This window comes from Podarcis filfolensis, assembly GCF_964270895.1.
Source record: "Podarcis filfolensis genome assembly, chromosome: Z".
Taxonomy (NCBI): domain Eukaryota; kingdom Metazoa; phylum Chordata; class Lepidosauria; order Squamata; family Lacertidae; genus Podarcis; species Podarcis filfolensis.
The window spans coordinates 12,084,802-12,104,195 of NC_139617.1; the positions used below are offsets into that span (position 1 = coordinate 12,084,802).

The window sequence follows — 19,394 nt, forward strand, 5'->3', positions numbered from 1 at the left end:
TTATTTTTGAGGCTGCTGATCCCTTATTTTCAAATCTGAAAGTTTACAGCTATGCTTCCAACTCTATTATGATTCTATGATCAACCCTGAAGAGACACTGCCAATCAGTGTAGACCAGAGATGGAGAACCTTTGGCCTTTTGGATGTTGTTGTACTGCAACAATCACCCTTAAGCATTGGCCATGCTGGCAACACCTGATAGGAGTTCAACAACATCTGGAGGGCCACATATTCTACATCCTTGTTGCAGAGCAAGATGAACCGATGGCATGCTTCCTGCGTCCTTCATTCAAAATGTGGGCAGTTAGATAAGATGCCTTCATGTCTTGCTTGTCCTGCTGTTATAGGTTGTATGCTGTTGGCGGGCGAGACGGCAGCTCCTGCCTGAAGTCCATGGAGTGCTTTGACCCCCACACAAACAAGTGGAGCATGTGCGCATCCATGTCAAAGCGGCGTGGAGGGGTTGGTGTTGCAACCTACAATGGGTTTCTCTATGCCGTGGGTGGCCATGATGCCCCTGCTTCGAATCACTGTTCTCGGCTTTCGGACTGCGTAGAAAGGTAGGGGTGTTTTTAAAAATTGTTACTGCATGTATATAAACCTCCTTTTCTTCAAGGAGGTCAAGGTGACATACAATATTCCCCAACTCCAACCTTATGAGGTAGTTCAGGATGAGAGAAGTTGACTGGCCCAATGTCACCCCAGTGAGGTTCATGCCCAGGTGGGGGTCTGGTCACCATCTCAGGCTGTAACCATTATGCCACACAGCATAAAGGAATTAAATGATTGAAATCTTCCTTTGTGCATTGAAACAGATGTTTTAGGTTTAAACAACATGCTGGATTTATCAGGTATTTGCCAGAGAAAGTAATTTAGAGAATTAACAAAATTAGGGATGCAGTTGGAGGGCCTCCCAAAGAATGAAAGTTAAAATTAGGGAAGTGGTCATACTGTACCTGTGTGCCGCTTCGTAAATTGATAGATTCTTATTGGAGGTGCAGAACTTTCTGGAAGCCACATATGTGGGCAGCACGATCAGGGCCGTCTTAAGCATATCTGGCGCCCCCCCCCCCTTTCCCAGAGTTGCCAACCTTTTTCCAAGCCTCTGCGGGCATCGCTCTCCACCTGTGGATGCTTGGGAAGGAAGATGCACGCCCACCAGCCATATGGTTGATGGGGCACAGCTGGCAGCTGTGCAGGGAAAGGGGAGGCTGCTGGCAAAGCCGTGCAGCTCCCCCAGTGCAGCTCCCCCACTCACTGGGGCGCCCCTGAGAGGCCAGCGCCCTGGTGCAACGCGCCAATAAACCCAATAGGAAAGACAGCTCTGAGGACCATAAGCAACAATGCATATAAAATCGACATTTATACAGTAGGCTAGGTCCTACACACATGCACACACTCTTCTTTATTTTCCTTCCACGGTAGCGAGAAGCATGATCCGTATTCGAGGACATATTCAAGGCAGGCAAAAACACTCAAGAAGGATGCAAAACAGAGTCAGTGGCAGATAGGGGAGAAGTCCTGAGGCCCAGGCAGAGAGGCTTGGAGGTCTGAATTTGGGCCTGAGGTTTCCCACCCCTGATTTATCTGAAGCAAATGCTGCTTCTCTTAATTCCAGATGTATTCTGTATGCACACTTTCCATCTAACAATGAATGGTAGCTTTGATTTATTAAACTGCAAAAGGCTTCTATACTAAGAATCCATCAATTTCTTCAAAAGGCAGCTTGCTGATAATCTAAAATTCCTTAAAGTGTGCACGGACTAAAACATTTCTATGAATTATTATAGCCATCCAGCAAATAGTAATAATAATAATAACAATAAATGCTTGGCTTTTTCTTGAGACATTTGCTAGATGTCCTCTAAATGGAAAGGGAATAAAGAATGGGTGATTGGCTGTCGCTGTTGCTGCTGCATGCTTCAACTCAGTGATTTTATATTGTGACTAAGAAGAAAGGACTAGATCATAAGTCAAGAGTGCCATCTTGTGGCTGAAGGAAGCATGATTATATTTCTTACTTCCTCATGGCTCAATATGGAGTCTTGAGAACCTTTACCAGCTCAGATTTGGGGGACCGGGTGTGGGGGAAGTTTTCCCAAAGCAGTGTCACTCCTGCCTGTTAATCTGGATGTCTTTGTTTTCTCTTTGATTACTCTTTGCTGCTGCTAGGTATACCTACTGCCCCAATGCCATCGATTCCTTCCTCCCCAGATGGCTTGCTTTCCCTGCCCTCACTCTGATTATTCTACCCTGAAGCCAAATCAGAGTGAGGGCACAAGTGGGATGTGACATGTCCTGTCTAGAGAGGAAGAAACAAAAGGAACTTTGCAGGGGTGGGGAGGGGGGAAGAGAAAGTAGCATGTAGTATAAGAGATGAGGATGAATGCTACTGGGTATATAATTCACCCTCTTCAATTTCCCATGCCCAAATCACCAAAATGGCCCCATCCAATGGGGCGCTGCAGCTGAAGGAGGCATTTAAGCTTAGTTATTTTATTTACTTATCTATTCTACTAATAACTGCAAAGATCTACATAAATACTCTAGGTATGATCCGAAAACAGACACTTGGACCACTGTAGCACCTTTGAGCGTACCCCGTGATGCTGTTGGGATCTGTCCTCTTGGAGACAGGTTGTATGCAGTGGGTGGTTACGATGGACAAACCTACCTGGATACGGTGGAATCTTATGATGCACAAAACAATGAATGGATAGAGGTAATTTGCTTGTTATTGCATTTATATCCTGCTTTCCCTCCAAGTAGCTCAAGCTGCTTTACATGGTTCTCCTAACATCCCCTTTTTGTTCTCACACCAACCCTGTGGGATAAATGGTGGTGGCTGGCCTAAGGTCACCCGAGGAGCTTCATGGCTGAGTGAGTCTAGCCTGCTAACAGCTACACTACACAACACCATCTTGCCTATTGCCACTAACCAAGAAATGCCCACCTGTCTCTATTGCTCTTCCAGATGTACCAACCCCAGCTGCTCCAGGGTCTCCCTTTCCCTCAAATGTTTACACTCATTATCCCTGGCTGCCCCTTCTGCTTAAGCCTGACTCCCAAGACATCTCAAGTGCAATTATTCTGTAAAGCCTCTGGTACAAGTCCTTACTCTGCACAGAAACTGAACTTTAGTGTGTGTAACTGTATTTCTTCCATATTAGTTACTTTGCCCAAGTCTTCCTCTCCCCTCTCTGTCAAAGTTTACATTGTAAGGGTCTTGGGGCAGGGATCTACCTTTTTGTCTATGTTACTCTGTAAGGCAATTAATAGATAAGCAGCAGTTTTTAAGCAGAGGTTGGATGGCCATCTTTCAGGGATTCCCCAAAAAGTACCCCTCCTTTAACACCCCATACACCCCAACAATAGCCCTAGCAATAGCAATATACAGTGGTACCTCTAGTTGTGGACACAATCTGTTCCGGGGTGCTGTTTGCACCCCAAAAAGTCCGCAACTAGAGTGGCACTTCTGTGCAAGCGCGGAGCACAATAGAGCAGTTCTGCGCATGTGCAAAGCGTGCAGAACGCTTCTGCGTATGCGCGCGGGGTTTGCTGTGTTCGCAAGCCAAAAAGACCCAACATGAACCTAACGCAACACGAGGTATGACTGTAGTATTTAGAGGGAAATTATATGATGTTCTTAATTAATTTAGATCATGGCTGGGGAAACTTTCACCCTCGAGGTGATGCTGGACTCCCACCATCCTTGGCCTGGAACCCAGATGGAGTTCGGGTTTGACATCCAAAGGGCAGCAGTCCCCCTCCCACCGATTCAGAATGGCATGTTAGATGGAGTTAACAGAGCACATTCTGGTTTTTTTTTTTTTAGGAAGTTCCAGTCAATATAGGAAGAGCCGGCGCCTGTGTTGTAGTCGTGAAGCTGCCATAACAGAGCATTTCCAGGTGTGAAATATTAATAAGAAGCATGGCAGAAGAGGAGATGCATCCTTGAAAACAACACAAAGCGCTTCCACTACAGGAGGAGGAAAGACAAGGATGAGCCTGTGTGGAGCCTGAGCACGAAAATCACATTTTCTGCATTCCAAAGACACACTTGGCAGGTGTTTGATCATCATGGGTGATGTTAATCTCTATCTGTAGGGAGCATCTGGGTACACACTGTGCATCAATAGAGAGAGCCTCATTCTAAAGCAATTCTGTGTCAAGAACAGCTGAGTGTGCAGCTGAAAAAGAAACCTGTATCTCCCCCCCTATAATTGCTTACACTTGCATTATAAGAACCCCTGGACAGCTTGATATGGAGAAGGAGGGCAGGGAGCCATGTGGAGCCTTGAATCCCTATTCCCTCACCAGAAAGGCGCCTTGTGTAGTCTCCTCCTCATGCACAAAGATACCTCTGCTGGGTCTTTTCTGCACCACTTAGCATCCATGAACAGTTGCCAGGTCCCCAGGACTTTGGCAGGGCTCATTGCTAATGCTTGCCTCTTTTGTGCTTTTTCAGGCTTTGCCCCTGGTTTTGATCACCATCAGTTAGCTGGATCTAGTTGCCCTTAAAGTTTCTCACAGTGCTCTTGACCTGGGGTCATATTGCATATGGAAAAATACAAGGGTAGCTAGGCAAAGCTGGCCAGTGCTATGCGGAGCACTGCTACTGCAGCAAGATGTCCACTGATGGAAGGCAGTGCTGAGAGGACACAATGTTCAGGGCCACTTAATGCTTGAGCTGACCCTGATTCTTTGGATTCTGTGATAAATCTAGACCAGGAGTTGGCAATTTAGCACATGTTGGCACTGAGGTGCCTATGCAGCTATGGAATCTCTGAGCATTCCCTGTCACTATCCCCATGGTCATAAGGTAGCAAGGGGGGGGTTACTTTCTTCTTCTCCTTCCAAAAGTACATACGGTTGAAGGAGGAAGTTGGAAAAGTGCCACTCTTTCTCACATCCTCTTTCAACTCTAAGATTGTGTGTGTGTGTGTGATTCAGATTAATTATATTGGTTCTAACTTTGACCCAGAACCCTAGTAGAATCTCTCTCTCTCTCTCTCTCTCTCTCTCTCTCTCTCTCTCTCTCTCTGTGTGTGTGTGTGTGTGCACATGTGTTTCATCTTTTTTGTCTTTGGGTGGGGAGGTGCTGATCTGGGAGAGGGTGGGAATGCAGCCCTTGCTCAAAATGTGGCCAATAGTCATAAAAAAGGGGTCAGTGGCTCCTAATATAGGCATTGCTTACGTATCACCCAATGTCTAGAAACAAGGTGGCTCCCATCTCTACCCTTCCTGAAGCATGTGCTGAGTTAAAGGGGGGGGGGAGCAGATTGTGATTGCAGAAATAAAATACTTGGTAGGTTATAAGCAGCAACTCAATACGATACGATAATCTTTATTGTCATTGTCCCATACAGAACAACGAAATTGAAAAATCTACATAAAACATTCAAAACTTAACAGGCCTTCTATCCCAGCTATCCCAACCTAGTTAGCGCACTAAAAACTCTGATACCCTATTTTTAAATACAATATACTCCCACAGAGACTCCTTACACTGCGTTTAAAACCAAAATCGCATTTGGGTAGAAACTGTTTCTCAGGCGGCTAGTCCTAGTCTTTGTAACCCTGTACCTTCTTCCAGAAGGCAGAAGCTGAAAGATATCATTTTCGGGGTGCGCACTATCCTGCACTATCTCTGCTGCTTTCTTATGGTACCTGGAAGCATAGATTTGATCCAAGGCAGGAAGAGTGCACCTAATTATTCTCTCCGCAGTCTTTAGAACGCTGGACAGCATTGTTTTTCCCCTAACCGTGCAGCTCCCAAACCACACGCACAGACCATAAGTTAATGCACTCTCCACAGTACAATGGTAAAATGCCATCAACATGTCCCTTGAGAGGTTGTTTTTCTGGAGGATTCTCAGAAAATATAGCCTCTGCTGTGCTCTCTTCATTAGGCCTTTGCTGTTTTCTCCCCAGGTTAGGTCATCTCGCAACTCCATTCCCAGAAATTGAAACACCGAGACCCGTTCCACGAATTTCCTCTCAATAATAAGAACACTCAAATACAGTGTCACACTGACGTTCCTGGAATTGCTAATGGAAAAATGATTATAAGACATAATTATTATGGAAGTGGTCTTTAGTCTTTCTGAACACAGGACTCTGCTAGCATGGGCCCAGTTTTTGTTTTGTAAATGTATTATATGATTACCCTTGCTGCGTATAGATCTGCCCTCTTTTGTTTGCTTTCCTTCCTTCCTCTGACAGAAAAAAAAGTCACTGCCGTGCTGCTTTCACCCACATGAGGTCACGTGCTTCCAGTTCTTCAGTTGAGGACCAGTGTATTGCAAACGCATGATTGCAAACGCACCCAGAATCTCTCTGCTTTGTTGGGCAGAGACCTTAGCACCAAATAGAAGTCCTCAGGAGAAGGTGGTGCGATGTGGCAAACCTTGTCAGTTGGGCCATCCATGCTGCCCCTACAGTTCTCCCACCTGTGGCAGATCAGCCTAGGTCCCTGCAAAGTGTTGCATGTCTTGCAAGCATCAGAGTGCTTAAAGAAGGGGTGGGGGGCCTCAGGCCCAAAAGGACCCAATGAGACCCTGCTCACTGGCATTGCATCACATCACATCTCCCTTGCTGAAATGTGCCATTGAACTCTGATAGTGCCTCTTGCTTGCTTGCCTGGATGGAGGATGCACAGGTGCGTATGTGCGTGTATAGAAACTAACTTACTGTACAAAGCTAGCTTTCCCATTCATTGACCTGCTCACTTTTGCCCCTGGTTCTGCATAGCCCAGGTCTGTGGCTCATAGAAGGTTGCCCCGGAAGTTCTTTGGCTCAGAAATGTTCCTCACCCCTGGTTTAACTAAACGCAACCAACACCCAACCCCTTCCCTAACAAAACATCACAGACCATCAACTTCAAGTCTTTTACCATGGTACCTCAGGAAGGTGGCAAGGTCCCAACATTGTCTGAGAACACAGCTACGTTGGCAAAGAAAAAGCGCTTTATATGTGTCTGTATATGCATTATAACGCTGTGACACCAGATGGCGCTGTGGAGTTCTGCTTTTGCTAACCCGATTTCTCATACAAAGTTTGCAACGTGTTTAACTGAAACACTTCTTTGGTGTGTCTAGATCTAGCCTGGGATCTAGAATCATATAGAATTGTAAAGTTGGAAGGGACCCTGAGGTAACCTAGTCAACTAATGTCAACTAAGGCATCTGTGACAGGTGGCCATCCAACCTCTGTCAGAAAGAATCCTGTAGACTGTAATCTGCTACGGGTGCTGAGAGTTGCTGGGAGACACCTATTCCCCTCACGGAACTACAGTTCTGGAGTGTTTTAACAAGTAATCTCTGTTCGCAGGGAACCATGGGAATTATTATGTGAGAGGAATAGGGGTCTCCTGACAACTTTCAGCACTCTTAACAGTTCGTAAGATTCTCTAGGAGGAGCCATGACTTGTTTAAAGTAGCATAATACAGATTTAATTGTATGGTGTGTTTGTGTCCTTAGTCCTACTCAACTCAATGGGGCTTAACTTCTGAATAAACATTGGGCTGCCTAGGACAAGCTACATCAGGAATAGGGAACCTCAGGCCCAGAAGCCACATGTGGCCCCCCAGGATTCTCTGTTTCACCCCCAGGATCACCTAGGCCACACCTCCTCCAAACCCACACTCCATCACCTCCTTGCTTTGTTTTTGACTGGCTGGAATATGTCCTTGAGCTCTGATCATGCTTCCTGCTCTTGTGGGTGGGGAACTGAGAGAGGTGTGTGAGTTTGTATAGAACCTAGCCTGCTGTATGAAGGTGAAATTCACATTTGCTGTTCTGGTCTGTTTTGCTTCTTTCCCTGCCTGCCACTGGCATGTGGCCCTTGGAAGGTTGCATAACAAAATGAATAGGTCCCTCTGGCTAAATAAGGCATTCACACCGCTGCTTTGCATGTTAGAATGGCCATGGCCAGAGAAAGGAGAGTGGGTTCATGTCTGTAGTCTTCTCCTATGTGCAACCTACATATGCACCAGTCCAGTGGTCCCTCCTAGCTCCTAAAGAGTCTGGATGTACTTTGCACATGAAGTTTGCACATGCTGAATAAGCGTCAAGGGCAGGGCCAATGGCTGCAGTTCTGCTCCCCTTTCTTTGTAATATGTGAAGTGTTCTTAAGATTTACTTTCTGAGGTTGTGTAGTGGGTGCAGCCCTCCAGAATCCAAAGTCTATATACCACCAAAAGCGAAACCTCTCTCCCTCTCTCTCTCTGAAGGATTTCTAATGAAGATGGCACATAAAACATAAGCTAAAAACCACACAGCTGCTATTATATTAGTCACCACATGCCCAATGATTCTCGGAATTGTCTTTCCTTTGCAAATCCATCTGTGAGAACCATTTTGAACCAATTTTGCTTCCTCTGGAATAATGGCTGTGGGTCGAGACCCTGTTGGCAGTGTGGCATTAATGTAATTGCATTTGCGGAATGAAACATACACAGGGGAACTATGTATATCATATTGATATGACAAGTCTGCGACCTCAGCTGCGGGGTGCAAACCTTGTGATGCATTCCGATAAATATTGTGTTAAGTTCAGAACTGGTGTGCTGCAGGGAACTACAGATCATTAAAATAAGTGTGTTTACACTTTAATTCCAAAAGATGCTGAATACTAAAGAAGGTGATTTGTTGAGCACTTGCTGTGGAAAGGAAAGGGCAAAGTACATAGGAACATAGAAAGCTGCTCTCCACTGAGTCAGATTGCTAGCCCATTCCATACCAGTACTGTCCACACTGACTGGGAGCAGCTGTCCAGGGTTTTAGGCAGGGTGTCTTTCACAGCCCTAATGAGATGCTGATATGTTCTTCCCAGTGGAGGCCGCTTCATCAGGGCAAATGGGGTCCTGCCCCATCAACCTTAGTCTGCCCTCACCCATCCCCTACTTGCCTGCTTTCTTACTTGCACCCAGTCCAGGTGGTTGGCACAGTTGCCTGCTTCCTCCTCCTCCTCCTCCTCCTCCTCCTTACTCTCAGTCTTGACCCTGAAAAACTCAGTATGGAGGAGGATGAGGACAAAACCTAGACATTAGTTGTTTCTGCCTGCCATCAGCTGTGTCTCCATCTACTCCTGGCTAACCTGCCTTTTGTCCTATTTTGCACCAGCCATCACCGGGCACATGGAAAGATGATACTTGTGTGCTCTTCTGCCCTCCTCTTAACTTATACTGAATGGGCAGCAGATGTGTACTTCTGAGGATATGAATGTGTAAAGGTCAGTATTTCCTACTCCAGTTGGCAAGAATCATTGTGAACAATGCTAACCTGAGGTCTATTTAACTGGAAGGGGTCATTTGTATGCCAAGCATTCTATCACTGGCCTATGACTTTTCTCCATGAGAAAAGAATCCAAGAAAAATGGCGGATCTACTAAAGCGAATGCAGGGAACCTATGTATTCAGGAGTTCTATCTGTGCATCAGAATGCTGGGGATGCTCTAACATAGGAACACAGAAAACTGCCTTAGAGCAGGTTGAACTGTTTGTCCATATAGTTCAGGGTTGTCTACTTTGACTGGCAGCTGCTCTCCAGTGTCCCAGGCAACTAATGGTTCCCCACCCCCATACCAGCTACCCTGACACGTGCAGGGTAGGCACAGTGGTAGGCACCCCCCACCCCAATCTGCCTTCACATAGGTTCCCCATTGCCTGCCATCTTTCTTGCAGCCAGTGACTGGCAGCAACCGTTCAAGATTTCAGGCTGGGTTTGTGCCTCTGATACCTACTTGGAGATGCTGAGGATTGAACCCAGGACCTTCTGCATGTAAAGCAGGTGCTCCACCCTGTGGAATGCCCTTGCATCAGATGTCAAGGAAATAAACAACAGTCCGACTTTTAGAAGACATCTTAAGGCAGCCCTGTTTAGGGATGAAGTTTTATTTTGTTTTTAATGTTCTGTTGAAAGCTACCCAGAGTGGCTGGGGAAACCCAGCCAGATGGGCAGGGTAGAAATAATAAATTATTATCATTATCTTCATCATCATCATCATCATCATCATCATCATCATCTACTAGTGAGCTACAGCCCTGCCGTAAGGTTAACAACTTAAGGGGCCAAGTGAAATTCCTCTAGTGGGTGGGATTTGCTTCAAGGTCATCTAATTGCTGATCCCTGCATTAGTGCTCAACACTGCCAGCCGTTATTGCTTTGAAATGAAGATACAGTAGTACCTCGGGTTACAATTACAAACACTTGAAGTTACAGACAAAGTAGTACCTCGGGTTGAGAACTTATCCCCAGGATGAGATTGGAAATCACACACCAGTAGTGTGGCAGCAGCAGGAGGCCCCATTAGCAAAAGCGCGCCTCAGGTTAAGAACAGTTTTGGGTTAAGAACGGACCTCTGGAATAAATTAAGTTCATAACCTGAGGTACTACGTAATAGTTTATCATCAATGTAAGCACAGATGGTACAGTGGACGCTCGGGTTGCGAACATGATCCGTGCAGGAAGCACATTCGCAACCCGCAGCGCCACATCTGCACATGTATGGGTTGTGATTCAGTGCTTCTGCGCACGCGCAAAGCACGATTTAGTGTTTCTGCGCATGCGTGAGGGCCAAAACCCAGAAGTAACCCATTCTGGTACTTCCAGGTTTGGCGCAGTGCGCAACCCGAAAACACACAACCTGAAGTGTCTGTAACCTGAGGTATTACTGTAATCATCCCGTTATTAAGGAAAACAATGAAGTCTTCTTTTTTTAAAAAAAGAATTTTAGAAATAATCCAGCTCCCCCAGAGAAAGAACAAAGCACATGCAGATATATTTCCTTTCATGTGCCAATCTATACAGTGTGTGTGTGTATTTCTGATTATTTCACCTGTTGCCATCATATAAGCAAGGGGATATTACACTGTATATAAGAAGCTTGGTCTGGTTTTGTTTTGTTTTTTTAATAAAAAAATACTTGGAATCATATGTGTTTACCCACATAATTTTGCAAGTTGACTTCCTCCCTTTTAAAAAGTTATTGTGACTTGGGAAAAAAGAAAAGTTTTACAAAAAAACAGACAATGATTTCTGAACCCTGTCGATGTGCAATTTTTTAAATAAATGATTTTAAAAATAACATTATACTATTTGCTGGGCTTAGATAAGGAAAAAAACACACGTGCAGAACATGGAAGTGTTTAGTGGGGGTGGGGGGGAGGGAAGGGTGTGTGTTTGTTGTTGTTGTTGTTGTTGTTTTTTTAAAAAAATACTGATCCATTCAAACATTAAAAATACCTTATATTTATAGTGCAGCAAGTACAGCATGCAGTTGAAATAAAGTCTACTTTCTCTGACAAAGAATTCGTGGTGTATGTTTGGCTACGATGTGTTTTTCTTTTTCATGGTATCTGTTGCTGCAAACAATCAAACGAGAGAAGGGATGCTTTTCCAGTAGCTTTAGGTGAGCAACCAAAGGATATCGGTCACAAGTCTAGTCACAATGGGGTACTAACTTGAATAAAATATTGGGGGGCCATCTGAGAGGCAATGCCCATCAACTTGGGGGGAGGCTGTCCCCTCAAATATTTTATTGGGAGAGGCAAAGCCCCTTGGATTTGGCTCCTGTGCTGGAGAGCCAGTGCAGCACACTGGTTTGGAAAATAAGCTGTTAGCCACAGAGCGTATATTACTGTCCAGTACTGTCCAGTCATTTCTTTGCCTTTGGCCAACCACAGTATCTCAGCCTGTTCTGTGGAAGACATTGGATCTGGCCTACTTTAAGAGATAGTTGTGTAAGAACTACTGAGGACCAAACTAAGTGAGCCAGAGCATGCCTGTGATTGTGTCTCTTGTTTCTATTTTTGTAAAGAGCATCTGTATGGCAGCTGTGTAGTTCTGATGTGAACCAAAGCTGTAGAACTGCAGGAGGGGCTCCGACCCCCGCTCTAAGTAATTTCTTCATTAAGGGCACTTTTTCTCTCTGATGGAGTAGTTAAAAGTTTTAGACGGGTGGGGTGAGGAAAGAGGGACTTTAATGAAGAAAAGGGCACCAAGGGGGAAAGATTTTTTTCATCGAACACAACATCATGTGCGCTCGCCAACACAAATACATGTTACGCTCACAACCCTGGAAGGCAGGCTAGGCTGTGTCTCAGTTAGGCTGAGGTTTAGTGGTGGTTGTTGAAAGAGCAGCTGCTCCTCCACCAGTTTCCCCCTGTCATCTGAACAGTAGCAGGAAAGGATTCAATTTCTCTTCCCTATGATCTCTTTCTCTCTATGCTGCCCAGCTGCTCATGAAACAAATGAGCGGTGGGGAAAGCGTGGGAATATGTGTGTGTGAACACATTTGTTGTGATGGGCATGCATGAGGCTGAATTCAGATGTGGTCTTTATGGGTTATAACCAGGCATCCCCTAACTCGTCCCTCCAGCTGTTTTGGGACTACAACTCCCATCATCCCTAGCTAACAGGAGCAGTAGTCAGGGATGATGGGAATTGTAGTCTCAAAACAGCTGGAGGGCCGAGTTTGCGGATGCCTGGTTATAATGCAAGCATCCCCTGTCCTGTTTTCTAACATTCCTTTTTATGCCACAGTTCCTGTTGCATTGTGGAACTGTGGCTTTTTGATCCACCACATTCTGATTATTATTATTTTAATGGTGGGGAAGAACTGTACACTGGGGTACCACCCCAAATGTAATCATATGAGAGTGATGGTGGCATGATCAGAAATTTGCGGGGAAAACAACAACACAAAACTCCCACGATTTTCCAAGTTAGAAGGGTTGCAAATTGGTTCCCCACAACCCATGGAAATGATTAACAGAGAAGTGAGCACGAAACACCTGCAAGATTTCACTGGATTTCCAGAGGTGTCATTTGTGTCATGCCAAAGATTACAAAAAAACAACCACACAAATTAACAGGTAAAGAAGTTGCAGGGATACCATAGAAATGCAGCCTAAATGGGCTTTATGTGTGCAGATGTATCTTTTGGCCCACCCAGTTTTAGGTTGGGCTCCACCTCCTTTGGTATTCAGGCTCCACCTACCCCCTTGTGCAAATGAAGCCCAACTAATCACTGTGTCCTGCAAGCGAGGGCCTCCTGCAAAGACTATTTCATCACCAACCCTTTGGAATCATTTCTCCCCAGCACCGATTGAAACCCTTCAATGGAGAAAGTGGATAGAGAGAAGTTTTTCTCCTACGCTCATGACGCTAGAACTTGTGGCCATCCCGTGAAGCTGAATGTTGAACTATTCAGGAAAGACAAAATAAAAGTACACAGAGAAGCAGGAGCCAGTGATGGCCACCAACCTAGCTGGCTTTAAAAGAGGATTTGACAAATCCATGGAGGACAGGGCTGTCGATGGCTACTTGCCACAAAGCCACTTCCAACCTCAGGAGGAGGTGGTGTTGTGGGCTTCACGCCCCCAACACGCGTGCGGAGGCTGGCTTCCAGCCCCTGCGCGATCAGGGGAATCCTCGGGCCGCGTTGTCCCCTGCCCAGCAATCGGCTGGCTCAGGGGATGTGGCTTGCCTCATTTAAGGCAAGCGCGGCCCGGGATCTCCCTCTTTGGCCGCTCAGCTTCTTATGACTTGTCACTTCATACCTGACTAGGGCTTGTCGCATTCTTTTCTTGCAGGAGATGTGGCTGTGCGCATTTGGATTATAGGCCACAGTATTGTCCACCGGGCTAGAAATAGTGCCATCAAATTGTCACAACTTCTTTGGTTTTGGCGGTTAGGCATCGGTAGGGGTATTGTTATGTAGATGTGTTTGGGGGGAGCAGTGCCATCACCTCCCCAAATATTGAAGGGTAGTCCAGTAAAGGATTCCGGGGGGGCATGGCCTCGTCTGAAGCCTATGGAGGTCAGGGTCTAAAGCGCCCCCTGAGCGGTGACCCCTGGGGGAGTCCCTAGTTGATGTGCATCAGCAGGTGTTAACCCTTCCCGATCTTCAAGCAAACAGGCTGAAACTGGATAGACAGATAGGACTAATACCTAAGCCAATCCCGCTCTTTACCTGTAACACATAAAGTTGTGGCCAATTTCAGCCCATTAACCTTAAAGATTTGTGTCAAGTGTCGTTATTCCTACTGGTGGGAGGAGGGAACTCGCCACGCAACGGCTATGCTCTGCCTCTACAGTTGGAGATGCCAGCGCCAACGTGAAGAGACTGCTCAGCACCAACTCACTCTGAGGAGCATCTGTTTGCTTGCCCAGTCTGAATATTCCTCTCACTGTGCTAACGCTGTGCGTACCCTTATCTTTTAAAACAAAGAGCAGGGGGCGTGTTGCTCACTGGATCACCTCTTAACTTGCATAGCCATGCAGTTCACCTGAAGTGCCTTTAACCCTCACCTCCACCCATGAATCATGTTTATCTGAGCATTATAGATTTTTGCAGAAATTTTAACCTGAGTTCTTTATCAGCTGAGAGCCTGGACAAGCAACATACTTGTGCTGGCTGGACATAGTTGTGCAAGAGAAATCACATCACCAAAGACTGGTGGATTGCACAGAAAGAATCAGCTGACTGGGAGGAAGGATAGGATAGAAATTGAGCGAATTAGTAAATAAAAAGAGAATAAAAACAAGCTTCTGCAAGTGTATCTGTCACACTGGATTCATTTGTGCCACCTACTAGTGCAAGGACTCTTGTGCTAGTGAACAGAAAGTTGGATATGACACTATGCCTGCTTTGATTAAAATGAAATCTTTTAATCTTTGTTTTGATTAAGAAGGAGCATCATTTAAGTTTGTAAACAATAATTATTGATGGAAATAACTGATCAATGAACTAAAAATTGAACTAAAAAGTGCACTGGGGAAAAGAATTCTGGCCTCTCTGCCTGATATATCTCCCTGCCACCCATGCATGGTTTTTATATCCATGTGTTCATGTATTGGTGGATATTCAAAGATGTTTCCACACTCCACCCACAGAACAAAATGGTAAACTCCAGCTAAGGTCTCACCATGTAAACCTACTGCCTGCCTAACTCTGTTCTAAATCGCTTGGGAAGAGCTGGTTAAATTCCTTTTCGTTAGAAAGTGTTTAACATTCTTTCAGATCTTGGATACAGAACAATTAATTGAAGAGGCATCTAGATTGCACAGTGTGTCCATGAATATGATTAGTGCATTGAATTATTGAACAACATTGATAATACAGAGAGCAAACATTTGTAGCGGTGTTTGTTCTCTTCAAGTAAATAGCAGAGTTAGTCTTCTGGGCTGGGAAAAAAAGCCCTATTCTTTTCTCACCCCACTCCCTTTCAAACCATTGATTGTAGGAGATGGTTTGGTAACATTAGGAAAGAATGCAGAAGTGATGATACTACTCACTGGTGTGTGAGAAAACCATGAAGGTGTCCTGGTGTCTCCAAAAATGAGCACGTAGAACTAAGATAGCTACACTGATGCTCTCCAGAGGTTGTTGAGCCATGGCTCCCATCCTGCCAGAATAAGTCAATGGTCTTAGCTGTAGTTCAACAACATCTGGAGGGCACTGGGCTACCCATCCCTGAGTGTAGATGTAAGAAATGCAGAATGGATTTCACAGGGAGGATTTAGGTTGGGCCACCAGAATTTCTAGAAGGTTCTTGAAAATGTTTGAAATTGTACGGTTCAATTTTGCACCTGGTGAATTCTAGTAGTGGCATTTCTTCATTCGCGGAGGCTTTTCTATCCCATATTTTAATTATTTTATTTATTTATTGGAGTATCTATGGGCTGCAGTTCCATGAAAAAACACAACGATGTGGTATTCAGAATACAAAGTTGCAATAAGAGAAATAAAAGTGCAATAAAAACGATAGGGGAAAAAAGTATCAGGAAAAGCATCAATAAATACTGGTTGGTGAAAATAAATAAGTACTGGTTGGTGAAAACCTCTACCATCAGAGAATTCCAAAGGGCAGGGCCTCCCATACTACAGGCTTAGTCCCTAATAAAAGCCACCTGAACCTCAGGGACAGGGAGAACCATGAGATGTGCCTCCTCAGAGGTTCCTCAGTGATTGAGGCAGAGCATAAGGGAACCAGAACTTCCTTAATGTGGTGCGGGCCCAAATTATTTAGGGCTTTCTAAATTGCCACAATTAAGTAAACACGAAATGGTTCAAAAATCAAGGTGTGGCTTCCGATTGGCTGAAGGAGCTTCCTGCACTCTATTGGAAACTGTGGAAGCCACGATGGATGTTCAGCTTCCAAAGAACGTTTGCAAACCAGAACACTCACTTCCGAGGTTGCAGCATTTGGGAGCCAAGCCATTTGAGTACCAAGGTACCACTGTACACAAAGATTGGTGGATTGCACAACAAGAATCAGCTGCTAGGGAGGAAGGGTAGGATAGAAACTCAGCGAGCTGATGAATGAATAAATAAGGATCAAAGCAAGCTTCTGCTAGCATACCTGTTGCGCTAGATTCATTTGTGCCCCTTTTAATCTTTGCCATCTGCTCAGGCAAGGACTCTTGTGCTAGCAAACAGAGAATGTTGGCTATGACACCATGCCTGCTCTGATTAAAATGGATTATTTTAATCTTTGTTTTGCTTAAGTAGAAGCCTCATTCTAGTTCATTAACAATGATTATGGATGGATATAACTGATCAACGAACTAAAAGTTGTAGCCCTGAAGAGAATAAATACATCTGGGAAAAGAGTCTCAGAAGCCGCATGGCCAATGATCAGGGAAGATGGACCTGGTAACATCAGGAGGGCACCCTGGGTGAAAGTCCCACAATCCTTTGCTTCTAATGTCGTATGTATGAAGCAGGCGAATACTGAATATTGCACCGCACCAAGCCTCAAGTATACTTCTTGCAATAAAAATTCTGAACAGAAGATGGCACTGTATGATCGCCTTTAAGGGAAAATACACTTGTTGAATAGAACATGTTAGTGTAATAGTTTGATTAGCTGCAAGTCTATCTTCTTTTGCAACTTTATTTGGGGTTCATGCATTTTGCTGCTGTGATGTGCCTGTCCATATGTAACAGCTCATATTGTTAGGCACACAAATGCACACAGTTCCTTTACACTCGGCTGTTGCTTCTGCCAGCTCCAAGTTCCTTCTCAAGTGTGCTTGCAGCCATTGCCAATTCCGAGCATGGGTGGTGTGCATAACGCGTCCAGCATTCTCCAGCTGGCATTTGAGTCTGATTCCTTCTATTCACCAGGCTAGCTTGCTGGATTAAAGAAATGCGACAACAGTGTAAATAGAATATAAAACAGACTGAACCGTGTGATTAGAATCTAAACTGACTTGACGGTGATTTCATTTAATCATCTTTCCCTGCAAGCACTATTTAGCATTTATTTAGAGCCACCAGGGGACTAAACACTGCAGATAACATGTGCTGGAGGGTGGAAGTGAATGCAAGAACAGTGGACTGAATGGAAGCAACAAGTTGGACTTTGGCATTAACTATACTACAAAGTCTTATCTGATCTGAGAGACAGTGTGTAGCATAGTGGTAAGAGTGCCAAACTAGGACCTGGGAGATGAAGGTTCAAATCCCCACTCAGTCATGAAGTTGACCTTGGGCCATACACATTCTCAATTAGGAGTGGGCAGATCTGTCCATTTTGGTTTCTCTTAGTTTTTCATTTTTCCTGTTTTAAGTTCTCCACATTTACTGATGGTGTGTGTGCTTTTTAAGTCCTCTTGAAAATCCATCCCCATCTTAGTGCAAATTTCTCCTAATATTCACATTTTGCATGCCATTTGGCCCAATTTATATATCTCTGCAAAGCAATTTCCCCTACCAAAATGTGGTTTTGTATGCTGTTTTCACGAATATATGCATTTGAATGCACACTTTGCTTGGTGCACAGTACTTGACTGGGAAACATTGCAAAAAAACTGAATTGATTTTCTCCCCCCCCCCATCTCAGCCTAAACTACCTCACAGGGCTGTTGTTCAGAGAAAATGGTATGTGTGTGTGGGAGAACTATATACACAATATTAATCTCCTTGGAAGAGATATAAACACAATAAATAAATCTTGCATCACTTTATAGCACTCATGGCTTGCCTCTGAGATTGTGGGTACTTTTTTGGCAAGGTGCTGAGGATTCAAATGAAAAACCCCACTTGATCAAACCAAAGGCGTATATACAGCTCCAGTTTCCTGCTTCTTACAGTTGGTATCTGGGTGCCTTCTTAGCTTTTATTCTTAATATCTTGCATAAGCCTGATGGAATAGTTGAGTTTTCAGCAGGTGTTTAAAGGTTGAAATGGAGGACACCTGCTGAATCTACGCTGGCAGAGTGTTCCACAGGACTGGGCCAATGACACTGACAGTTCTATTTCATCTTGAGGTCAATTGAGTCTTGCCAACTCAAGGAACAACCAATGACACACCTGCTGAAGATATCGATGATAGAGCTTGGGATTTAAGCACTCAGATAAAGACATAGGCTAGCACCCAGTGGAGGAGCGCTTCTGCTAATGAAAGGATTTCTGCTTATGCAGTGGAATTTCCCTCCTCTCTCTTCTTTCCATGCATTCCACACACCCAACCTAAATCTGCTCTGAAGAGGACCACCACCAGAACAGATTTATGGGGTCTATGGGGAAAGGAGAGGAGAGGAGAGGAGAGGAGGGGAGACGCAAGATCTACCCACTCTGGAAGAATGGCAGATGAAGTTGATTGACTGTATGGGACTGGCAGAAATGACCGGCAGAATCCGCAACCAGGGAGAAGAGTCGGCAGAAGAAGATTGGAAGAAATTCAAGGACTATTTACAGAAATACTACAAAATTAATGAACTCTGAAAAGATGCTGGATTGAACTTATGTGGTCTCTAGCTGTTATAATAAAGATAACTGGGATTAAAATTGTTTAAGTCATAAAATTTAAAAAGTTGATTGGAAAATAAGGTGTTAGTTAAAAGGAATGTTAAGAGATTAGGATTTGCTGGATTAACAATTTGAACTAGAAAACAAGAAGGGGAGGTATGAGGAAGTCAAAGAAACATGTTACTGAAAAATTGTTATTGAAATTGATTTGTTTTTAATATTTTTCTTTTTCTTTGTCTTTTTGTGTTTGCATAAAATTGGAAAACTTAATAAATATTTATATAAAAAAAAGAGGAGGGGGATGTTCTCTTGCACAGCCAAAATCCTTGCACTAGCAGAAGCTAGTTGGATACCAACCATGAAGTGCTTCTGCAACGGTATTGTCTGAATATTTAATTAAACATTTTTGCGCCCATTTATGGATATCTGATTATGAAATAATGATGATGATGATAGATGAAAAGTGCATTGTAAAATGCTTTAAAATTACCACTGAGACATAAGTGTGCACATGTTTACAGATTGTATCTTGAGTATTCACTGGTTGCATCCAGAAAAAAAGCTGGCATATAGCAAGAAATTACTGTTCACCTGGGCCCTCTCGTATGAGCACCAGTTTTAATTCAGAGGA

At 44.4% G+C, this 19,394-nt stretch overlaps 1 protein-coding gene across 4 annotated transcripts in view; it reads left to right on the plus strand.

The window, feature by feature from the left end:
* Window positions 1-10,715, plus strand: part of KLHL4 (kelch like family member 4) — a 50,607-nt gene extending 39,892 nt beyond the window's left edge. Inside the window, exons 9-13 of one of the 4 annotated variants that reach the window (XM_083595310.1) lie at window positions 348-560; window positions 2,551-2,722; window positions 3,836-4,110; window positions 4,159-6,442; window positions 7,366-10,715. In XM_083595310.1, the coding sequence (XP_083451436.1) occupies window positions 348-560; window positions 2,551-2,722; window positions 3,836-3,895 (445 nt within the window). In that variant the 3' untranslated portion in view covers window positions 3,896-4,110; window positions 4,159-6,442; window positions 7,366-10,715. Of the gene's footprint in view, window positions 1-347; window positions 561-2,550; window positions 2,723-3,835; window positions 7,062-7,365 lie in introns of those variants that run through there. The other 3 variants (XM_083595312.1, XM_083595309.1, XM_083595311.1) reach the window with 3 other exon arrangements.
* The last annotated feature ends 8,679 nt before the right edge of the window (window positions 10,716-19,394 follow it).